A 10,469-nucleotide genomic window follows, 5' to 3' on the forward strand; every position below is an offset into this window, starting at 1 on the left:
TTTCGTATAGTTCAATAGAGTTTCTGCTGCCTTATTCACATACTTTATAAGTTTATCATTGGCAGTCATGACAACAATTGCATCAACCATTCCTTCAAGAATTTGAATAAGTTCACTACTTTCCTCATTAGAATCTCTTAAACTTGAAGAGATTGTTGGTGGTGATTTGTTTGTTGGTAAAGAAATATTTGAAGAAATGTAAAGTTTCAGATAACGTTGTCCTGAATTTCTGTAATTTGCCAAACAAAGTTTAAAATCATCTTCCTTCTTCAATGTAATAATATCATCATCTTCATCCTTATATTTCAATTGAATTTGATTGGTAGAGGAAAGAATTGGTTTTCTAGATAAAACTTCCATTTTAACTTTTTGTAAAGTTAACTCATCCTCAGGAGAGAATCTTAAAATTGTTGCATCTGATTGATTTTCAAGAGAATCATAACATTTAATCATTATATCACTAGTAGGAATATTACTATTCGAATTAAAACTATGAACACTATCATTATCATTCATTGTTGATTGATAGGAAGTCATTGACCTAGTTTCCAGTGATGGTTTTCCTTGCATTATTGTTCCTTGATAACTTGATTGATTTTCCATTGTTGTATTGCTGGTAGAGGAGGGTGGATCATCTTCCTCTGTGAGAAATTCATTGTGTTGAACTAGGTAGTCTAATTGTTTTTTCAATCTTTTACGATGACCTAATTTGGATATTTTCAAGTCTTTGACTAAATCATCATCAGTTAATTCTAATAATTCTGCACCTGTAATATCCCTATATATATATATATATAAAATATTGAAATTGGAAGAATAAACGAAAGAAGAATTAACCTACATTTTTTCAAATTCCTTGCAATAGTCTTGCAAATCAATTGATTTTAACCACAGAGACACATCTTTAGCACTCCAATCACAAATAGCCTTTTCCAATAACTTTTTCCTAATTTTAATCTTTTCATCGTCGTCAGTGGTGGATGTTGAATTTTTGTTACCCTTGAAGAAACCAGCAAGTTTTTTCATCTTTTTGAATGTTGAATGATGTGGAGAAGTAATGTTGTTTTTTTTTAATGTTTTTTTTGAAGTCTATAAAATTCTCCATTAATGGATGCCTTCAAAAATGCCGTCAAATGTCAATGTTAGAATATGTCCAAATTAGTGTTTTATAATAAGAACTAGCTAGATGCAACAGTTTGGAAATAACAACATCTAAATTCTCAAAGTGGAAAGAGGTAATTGTTTTTAAACATTTCCTTACTGATATTTGGTTCATTATAGTATTTCGAAAACAATTACTCAATACAACTTATTAACAAAGATTATCAGTGCACTTTTTTATCTAAAATATTTAACACCTGCATTATGATATGCAATACGATGATGTCCTATGAAGATCGAATAAGAACATCACAAAAGGTCCATTTTATTTTCGCGCTCTTTTTTGTATGAAGATTTAACCTCAATGGACGTTAAAATATCAGAAAAAAAAGCCTTACAGAAGAGGGAAGTTTTGAGGCTCAAGCATATCTGTAATCATACTACAGCCTTATTAAAATTGTTTTGTGTATAGACGAGAGAAGAAATGGATGCAAGAGCTGCTGCATGTTTGAGTGATGATGAGGATGAGTTTCAAACATTTACTACCTCAAGACCAACAGAAGAGGAATACAATCAATTGAATATCACTGGAATTTCGGAAGATTTGTTGATGAATAATAATGTAATTTTTGATACTTCTAACTTGGATAAGTATAATGAGGATGAGGAAAATATGTACACTGCAAGAAGTCACATGACTCAGGCAACTCCGAGAACAAGTAGATTGTATGAAAAGAAGATTGTTCCTCAACAAGGAGTTCCTTTGAGAGATCCAATAGAGCATCATCAAATCATTTCAAGAGCATCTGATTGTATCAAACATTTAAAAACAGCTTTAAATTCACCAATTAACACCAGTAGTACACAAGAGGAATCCAAGAATGCACTCTCATCACTCAGGATGATGGATGAGCTTGACTATTCCTCTCAGTATGAAATTTACCAATCTCCTTATGAACAAAAATTGAGCAAGGTTTCTCAATTGAAGGCTAAACTCACAGAGAAAGCATCTCCAAGGTATATGGAACCTAAGAAGCAAATCACCCCTCCAAAAGAAACGTTCTCTCCTCAACTCAATAGTAAATCAGCAAAATCCTCCCCAAGATATTTGGATTTTATGAAATCTCCAAAGCAAGAGAAAACTGCAAGACAAATAGTTCAAGAGAAGAAGGATTTGGAACTTTCAAGAAGAATGCCATATGTTAAAACTTCACCAAGCAAGACAATTACCTCTCCAAGAAATATTACCTCCCCTAAATCAAGAAGCAACTCTTTTAAATCTGACCCACCCCATATACCAGCCCTTCCAAACAAGAACTCAACTGGTAAAAAAACAACTCTCGTTAAAAAGCTAAAAGGAGACAATTTATTGCAAGTTAGTGATATTAATGAAAGTTTTGAAGAAGAAAACCTATTGGATGAAAGTATTGAAGAAAGTGCATTATACGATAATGATGACGATAACGAATTTTCAAACATTGAAACCACTTTGAACGAGTTAGATCATATAGATGAAATTGGATTGGAAAGTCCACCAGACACATTATTTATTACTTCTGACAATTTAGAACAGCTCATAGAAGAAAGGAACAAACAAGAAGAAAATGACCCACCAACTGATGTAGATATTGTAGATCAAAGTCAATCACCTGAATCGTCAGAAAATGATGAATTCCATATTTCAATTGACGAAGATGCGGTGTTTAACAATGAAAACGTCGAAGAGGCCCCAGAGCATGCTGATGAGATAACCATTGGCAATGATGAAAAGCAAATTGAGAAATTAGATGATATTTCCTCTGAAACCCAAGTTGAAGAAAGTGAACTACAAGAAACACCCATTGAAGTATCTGACCTCTCCACTACTTCAAATGTTGGAGATTCAATGGAAACAGAGATAGCTGGACACTTCACAACTTCCAATGTTGAAGAAATACAAGAAACACCTGTTAAACTATCTGAGCACTGCACTGAAACTATAGAATCAGAGAGTGCAAGTATCATTCCTGAAGATGTTTCCCAAGTCGAAGCGAAATCAGAAGGGGGAATCGAAAATTCTCCAAGTAAGGTAGATACTGAATTTGAAACATCAGACAAAGTATTAGTAGATGAAGTGTCCTCAGCCGAAAATTTTCAAACAGAAGAACCAATCATAGGAACAATCCAAGAAAAACCCCAAAAGCCAAAAAAGAAGAATAACAAGAACAAAAAGAATAAGAATAAGAACAAGAAAAAGTAAATCTATTTATTTTTGAAAGGTTGCAGACATTTCGTCATCCTCAATGAAAGAATCATCACTGTTCTTACTCATTTTCAATATTCTTCGCAGTCTATCAAGTTCTTTTCTGCATTCAGATAGCTCTCTTGATGTTTTATCCTGATAATCTGAAAAATTCTTTTGTTGCTTTACAACCAAGTCTTCCAATTCATTTCCTGAACTCTTTTCATTCCTCAGTTCGGTTTGTAACTTTTCATTCATTACTAAATTCTTCTTATTCTCTGACTCGTAATGGGAAGCTAAGTTCTTATAAAATATTACCTTCGTTTCTTCTTCAAAGTTTTGTGAACTATTAGCTCTCTGTATTTCTTTTAGTAATTTTGATGCTTCATTCTCTGCACTAATCTTGTATTGAACAAATTCGGACCGAGTGGAAGTCAATTCATCTTTCAATTTGTCAGCTGTGTCCTTCCAACTTTTAATTTGAGCTTCCAGCTCCTTGACCTCTCTATCTCTGCTTGCGTTTATGGAATCGATTACTGTTTGCCTGTCCATTGATGGAGAAAGTTGGGATGCCTGTGATGGAGAGGATAAGTTCTTTTTGCTGTTACTAGGTGAATCCTTCTTTGACTTTGGTGTTGAAAATGGGCTTAATTTGTTTCCCTTTAAGCTGTCTTCTTTATCATCTTGCTCTGGGAACATTTCCTCAATTTCCTCTTCGTCTGATGATGAGGATTCAGTATCCTCAAAGTAAGTGTGACCTCCTTCACCATTCATATTCATCCCACTTCTAAATCGAATGAGTTTTTGATCAATATCATTTGATATATGCATTTGGTTCAACTTTTTGATTTCCAATGTCAGCTCTTTAATTTTTCGCTTCTTTTTATCAAGCTCTTGACTCAATTTTTCTATATACTTGGTATAGAGTCTTTCTTTATCTTCAGACCCTTCCTTTTCCTTCGATTTTGGTTTCTTTTCCTCATAAAACCCTAAACTTGTTTCTGCTCTTCCTCTTGTATCATTGAAACTCTTATTTGAAGTTATATTATTGTGTACTTGTGTTGTATTACTGGAAACAAAGTTTTTAGTTTGAGGAGTTGGTGATATCGACCTCAATATATTACCGTTCGATTTTTCAGTTTGTAAACTTGGAAGTAACTGATTGGCACTACTTCTTTTCACTAAAAGATTTTTCCCATTAGTCGTTTGTATAGGTTGTAATAAGGTAGGTATTCCTGAGCCTACGGAAGTACCTGGAGGAGATAAATTATAATGTGTTGAAGGTTGATGAGAATGATTATATTGTTGATGATGAGGATTTATATTATTTTGAATTGATCCGTTCGATGTTGAAGGTTGAAAAGCTACAATCAAATTATTTGGGGGAGGTATATTATTTAAATATTTAGAAGGCTTTCGGGTGAACCCATTTCCATTATTTGATATCGATGAAGTGGCAGGTAATTGAGGTGTTGGAGGAAGGTGAGCATAATGATGAGAAACTGAATTTCTGTCCAACATCATTTCAAACCAGATTAAAATTACTATTATTTGATGATGATTATTACTACAAGGAATGATGAATTCTCACTCCAGTGATACAGACTTGACACAATAAGTTTTAAGAATTGCAATAAAGCCTTAGTAAAAATTTTTATATTGAGCAGCAACAACACAAAAACAATTAAAAGAAAAATTTTTTTTGGAGATAGTGAAGAGGAACAAGAACAACCGACACTAACGAAAAGTGTAGAGTAAGGCTAATACTGTCTGTTAAAGAAATCACGCTAGCCTCTTTTCATATTTGGAATATTCGTAAATGGTTCCAATTAAAAAAAATGAATCAACATCCCACTTCATTTCCACCTTCTCAACAAGAACAAGAATATCGGAATGGTGATGATCATAACCAAAAACAAATGTTGAGCACGAAGGCTTGTTTATCATGTAAAAATTCACATAAAAAGGTAAGAAGAAGAAATTAAAAGGAGATTGCAATCATTTGATGATCATCAAGTGCGATAAATTAATTCCTGCTTGTTCTAGATGTAAACAAAAAGGCTTTAAATGTGAATATAATTATGAAACTCCATCTTTAAAAAAGAAAAATGTTCGAATGAATCCTCTGCATAATAACAGTGCTAATGAAAATGTTAGACAAATTAAAAAGAATACAATTCAGACGTATGCTGAAATAATTTGTATTGGTTCTCCTGCATTTTCAATGGAACAAATGGAAGAGATGATATTTATGGATACAAGTACACTTATTAATGAAAGAAAGGATATTTTGGCATATTTATTATCTGTTCAAGGATTGTGTGAGCAGAGGTTTGGATTTTTGGATTTTTCTGAAAAATCAATGCAAAGAGCAAGAGAAGTGCTGAAACACGTTTATGATCAAAACGAAAATCAATATGTGGCATGCACCTATAATCATATGGCATTCTATTTTGCAGGTACAATGGACAGGAAACGAGCTAGATTTTATTTGAGTTGTAGTGAAAACTTTATTTCGGAATTGGATATCTATGCAACCCAAAGAAATTTATCAAAACAAGAGGCTCTACAAGAAAGGCAACATTCTTTCGGATCTAATGTTGTAATGAGTGTGAGAGATTTTATGATATTTAAAAATGTTGTTGAAACTCTTGCAAGTCAATCTAATCCTCTACCAGTTTCAGATATTCTAGAAAATACGTTTTATCAAATTGTTGGCATTGAAATTCCAGAAGAATTGAAAAAATATGTAGATTTCAACTTGATCAATATTTATGATATTAATACATTGGAGGAGAGAATTAGAGGGTTTGAAGCTGTATTCAATATGATTCATGTTTCATTGAAACAATCTGTTAGACCGAGTATGTGCCAAAAAATGCACGAATTTGTACAATTATTTATGCTCAATGGTGTGAGAATTTTAAAAATCTCAATAGCCAATATACCAATACCTCTCAGTAAGGAACACGAACCCTGGATTAAATTACTGGAACAAAGTGCTCTCGCGCTGACTGAAGCATCACAAACAGATTTTTTCTCTTTCATCTCACCTCTAATGATACCCTATTATCTTGCCAGTGCTAATGTAAATTTGGAGATTCTTAAATCAATTGTGGAGGGTAAACGACAAAATAATCAACCATTTCCAAGAGTTTACAGATTTGGAATTCATGAAATATTTCCAGAAGAAATTCTTACAGACACAGTTGACTATTTTCAAGTTGTCAAGAAGGATTTAAGAGCACTACAGGTATTATCCAGTCGATACAGATACATTTCTGTCTATGTGGAAAACACTGAAAAATTATTAATACAAGCTGAAACTCAATTCGAGCATAACGTGGAATTCACTTCTAATTCTGAAAGTAATTCATTTGATAGAACATTCTCCTACTACAAACAAATGAGACAATTCCTATTGAAAATTAATGATAAGATTGATAAATTCCTACCTCAAGAAGAAGAACTTTTAGAATTTCTCAATGATAACGTTGATCCTTTCCTCTGTCAGGATATGGACATTTCAGAATTTAACAGTTATTTCCTGTAACATTTAATATAAATTATTTAATACAACTTAATTTTTAACATTATTACAATATGTAAAATCTTAATTTCTAAATAACAACCAAATTGAAAGCAAAAAGTAAAAAACGCAGAAATTATTATTTTCTATAAATTAATTTAAAAAAATGTCTGAACCTCAAGGTGCAACCCTCCGTAATGCTCGTTCTATCTACAATGCCAATGAAATGACATTGGCTATGAATGTTGCTAAATCACGTGAACGTTGCAGATGGGCTGGTGGTTACTTGAGTGTATTAACTATTGGTAGTATGGGTTATTGGGCCCTTGCTAAGAAATTCCCTGTCGGAGCCTTGATTCCTATCAGTGCTGTTGCAACCTATGCTTTGTGGGAATATGATTTAGGATATGGAAATAAATTACATAGAATGGGTCAAGAAGCACAACAAATTCAAACCAAGGAAAGATATAAATATTTCGGAAAGTATTAAATACTCTTGTGATGATATACTTCAGCAAGCATTGGATATGTAAATTGGATGTTATTGTTATCAGCACGGTTGATTGGTGCTATAGGCAATAATTTTGGCTCAATTTGTTTAATTATTATTATAAGGAATGCAGAAAAGGCGAATATAATTTATTTTGTAAATAAATTATTGTTTTATTAACATTTTATCATCTTTGAAGACATTACTTTTGATAATTTAGTGGAACAACATTTTAGAGATCAAATCAGGACCTAATTCTTCATAATCAGCACGTCTAATCCAACGATCTTGGAATGAAGACAAACTTGAAAGAATTGAACCACCAATCCAAACTGAATATTTACGTTCAGGAGGAGCAATAATTCGTAATCTAACAGCACCACCTACCATACGTGTCATTTCACGTGTTAAACGTTCTTGAATACCCTTAATAAGAGTATTACCACCAGAGAGAATGACATTCTTAAACATATTCTTTCTGATATCCATATTACAATGTTGAATTGAGGTATTTAACAATTCGTGAATACCCAATTCTTCTGAACCAATCATATTTGGTTGGAACAAAATTTCTGCAGCTTGGAAACGTTCACAATCAATATTAATAAATGTACCATCTGGTAATTGGAATTGATTTCTGAATTCATTCTTCTTTGATTCTTGGAATAATTTCAAAGTGTGATCATAATTCAAAGCAACATAACATGAAGCTTCCTTAACATCACGAACGAAATCTAATGAAGCACTATTTTGTGTAAAATCATATCCAGAATGTTGTAACATTAATTTTGTTAAATGATTAGTAATATCACAACCTGCCAATTCACTTTTTAACATGGCATATGTTTGAGGATAACCTTCAAACACTGGAACAACGTGTGTCGATCCATCACCTGAATCTAAAACAATACCATCTAAATCACCAGTTGCATATATTGAGAGCAATCCTTGAATTGCAAAGAATAATGAATGTGATTGGAATTTTTCAAATAATAATTGAATATACTGTTGACGATGAGTGACTGATGTCAATGGTTGTTCTGTCAATAAAATTGGGTGATCTTTTGGATTAACACGTAAATGGAAATGATAAATATGTTCTAATAACAATTCAATATCATCCCAATTTTGAACACCTTTACCTCCACGATTAATTGGATGAGATAATTCACAAATACCCTTTCTTTGATGGGCTTCCAATCCAACAAAATATGATTTTGCTTCATTCATTTTCTCTCTTGCTCCAAATAATTTACGAGTGTCGACATGACTTTTTGGTTTTCCAATAATTGTTGGGAAAACTGCTTTTGGAAATTGTTCTCCTGCCAATCCTGCTTTAACAAAACTACTTCCCAAATCACAAACAATGGCTCCTTGATGGTCACGAATTAAATTCATGGTATTGATGTGTCCGGTATGAGCAACAATGGTATCATCATTGATAGCTTGTGCTCTCTTATTATATGGTATATAGGACATTGTGAAAATATAAAGATACTGTTATTATTATTTCTGCACTGTTGATGAAGAATTTTTTTTGATGAGTGAAGGTAATGGATGACATTTAAATGACAGACAGGTGAAAATAGATTACTCTATATTGTCTGATCATTAAGAGTGAAAAAACATCATCAATTACTAATTGATGATGAAAATTAATTGAATTTGTTTTTATAGTATAGTAGTACATGCAAAATTGTTGAAATAAATAAGTAGATCTCTCACAAAATTAATCCTTCTTTTTCTTCTTCTTGTCATCCTCATCATCGGAATCATCCACGTCATCTTCTCTGATATCATCCAATCCTCTTCCAACTAATTTTCTCCAAACAATCTTTGAAATTAAGGAAAACCAAAAGATGTGAAGACAAACCAACATTGCCATCAAAGCGATCAAAGCCCAATATGGACTTAAACAATAACGTTGGAGGCAAATACCATAATCACTAACTTCAATAGGAGTCACGGAATCACTCACATAACGTACCAGATAATATCTTGATGGATAATCCCAACCTGCATAATTTGTCAATGATTTAAGAATAAGTGATGGGAAGTAAATTAATCTCAACAATAAGAAAGCCAACACAAAGAGAACAAATAATGCTGTAGTGGTGGATTCCCTTGCTTTCATGTGTTTAGAAGCCTTGGCACAGTAGAGAAAAATATCGACAACATCATGTAAAATTAATACTAATGTTCCAATACGATGATAATAAACGGAAATACAACCATAAATCAAGCCAATAGTAACCAAGTGATGAACGAGCATTTCCCAGAAATCCTTCATCTTTTCATCAACAAAAATCAGTGTAAATAAAGCTTGAACATAGAAACCTGCTCCTACAAGCAAATATTCTCTCATAAGTGGATATTCAAAGCCAGTGTGTTGTTCAGGATAACCAATAATTAAATGATTTAAATCAAATAACCACGGAGTTTGTTGCAAAATTAAAAAGCCTGCAATTGATGATATTGTATAATAAAGAGAAAACCAAGTATTTTCTTGAACTCTGTGAGCTTTAGCTGCAGCTTCCTTTTCATCCTTTTTATCATTTGATTTCTTGTTCAATCCAAATAAGTGAGCAACAATTTTTTCAATAACAAGTCGTCTAACAATAAAGATAATCACAGCAGAAATTAATACAAATTGTGTATCTTGATAAAGCCAATTACTTCTTCTTATTGGTGCAGGTTCATTACTACCAAAAATCATAGGGAAGGAATGCGGTGGACCATTTATAATACCTTCTTTTTGTGTATAAAGATAGGAATTATTAGATCCCATCACTCCGAACCAAGAATCAACCACGTGATAAAACAAGTTACCACCAGCAGCTGTTTGAGATGAAGACATTTTTTACGAGTGAGTTGAAATTTTGTGTGTTGAATATTTGGGCGCCAAATTTGTACGAAAAATGTAACCGTTGGGTCTTCGAAGGAAAATTAGAAAGTCTTAAGCGTGCAAGCGAAGAAGGCAGCTTGGAAGTTGTTTTTTTTCTACTTGAGATTTGTTTTAATGTTCTAATGATGTTGTTATCATGATCACAGTGGATAACACATCAGTAAGGCTTCTAGAAACATTAATCGCTATCCCGGTGTTATCCAACTAAATCTTCTCTCTCCGC

The 10,469-nt window shown here is 32.7% G+C and overlaps 7 protein-coding genes across 7 annotated transcripts in view; 3 read left to right on the forward strand and 4 right to left on the reverse strand.

Annotated features, from left to right (window-relative positions):
* NAEGRDRAFT_76199 (uncharacterized protein) overlaps nucleotides 1–1,026 on the reverse strand; it is a gene marked incomplete at both ends in the record, with an annotated part of 2,293 nt that extends 1,267 nt beyond the window's left edge. The window contains 2 exons of the mRNA XM_002668826.1: nucleotides 44–778; nucleotides 842–1,026. Coding sequence (XP_002668872.1) covers nucleotides 44–778; nucleotides 842–1,026 — 920 coding nt within the window. The remainder of the gene's footprint in view (nucleotides 1–43; nucleotides 779–841) is intronic.
* Nucleotides 1,027–1,585: 559 nt separating this feature from the next.
* On the forward strand, nucleotides 1,586–3,340 carry NAEGRDRAFT_76200 (uncharacterized protein; the record flags this gene model as incomplete). The annotated part of the gene is made up of 1 exon (XM_002668820.1): nucleotides 1,586–3,340. The coding sequence occupies one exon, from the start codon at nucleotides 1,586–1,588 to the stop codon at nucleotides 3,338–3,340; it is 1,755 nt and encodes a 584-aa protein (XP_002668866.1).
* A 6-nt stretch (nucleotides 3,341–3,346) lies between these two features.
* NAEGRDRAFT_54560 (uncharacterized protein) lies at nucleotides 3,347–4,843 on the reverse strand (the record flags this gene model as incomplete). The annotated part of the gene is made up of 2 exons (XM_002668827.1): nucleotides 3,347–3,858; nucleotides 3,931–4,843. The coding sequence occupies 2 exons, from the start codon at nucleotides 4,841–4,843 to the stop codon at nucleotides 3,347–3,349; spliced, it is 1,425 nt and encodes a 474-aa protein (XP_002668873.1).
* A 484-nt stretch (nucleotides 4,844–5,327) lies between these two features.
* NAEGRDRAFT_54561 (uncharacterized protein) lies at nucleotides 5,328–6,875 on the forward strand (the record flags this gene model as incomplete). The annotated part of the gene is made up of 1 exon (XM_002668821.1): nucleotides 5,328–6,875. One exon carries the CDS (start codon nucleotides 5,328–5,330, stop codon nucleotides 6,873–6,875), a length of 1,548 nt encoding a protein of 515 aa, XP_002668867.1.
* Nucleotides 6,876–7,017: 142 nt separating this feature from the next.
* Nucleotides 7,018–7,521, forward strand: NAEGRDRAFT_82296 (uncharacterized protein; the record flags this gene model as incomplete). The annotated part of the gene is made up of 1 exon (XM_002668822.1): nucleotides 7,018–7,521. One exon carries the CDS (start codon nucleotides 7,018–7,020, stop codon nucleotides 7,339–7,341), a length of 324 nt encoding a protein of 107 aa, XP_002668868.1. The 3' UTR covers nucleotides 7,342–7,521.
* A 36-nt stretch (nucleotides 7,522–7,557) lies between these two features.
* NAEGRDRAFT_44886 (uncharacterized protein) lies at nucleotides 7,558–8,739 on the reverse strand (the record flags this gene model as incomplete). Its single annotated transcript, XM_002668828.1, has 1 exon — nucleotides 7,558–8,739. One exon carries the CDS (start codon nucleotides 8,737–8,739, stop codon nucleotides 7,558–7,560), a length of 1,182 nt encoding a protein of 393 aa, XP_002668874.1.
* Nucleotides 8,740–9,070: 331 nt separating this feature from the next.
* Nucleotides 9,071–10,198, reverse strand: NAEGRDRAFT_76204 (uncharacterized protein; the record flags this gene model as incomplete). Its single annotated transcript, XM_002668829.1, has 1 exon — nucleotides 9,071–10,198. The coding sequence occupies one exon, from the start codon at nucleotides 10,196–10,198 to the stop codon at nucleotides 9,071–9,073; it is 1,128 nt and encodes a 375-aa protein (XP_002668875.1).
* Nucleotides 10,199–10,469: the final 271 nt, after the last annotated feature.

The sequence above is a fragment of the Naegleria gruberi genome (genome assembly GCF_000004985.1).
Source record: "Naegleria gruberi genomic scaffold NAEGRscaffold_96, whole genome shotgun sequence".
In the NCBI taxonomy this organism is placed as follows: domain Eukaryota; phylum Heterolobosea; class Eutetramitea; order Acrasida; family Naegleriidae; genus Naegleria; species Naegleria gruberi.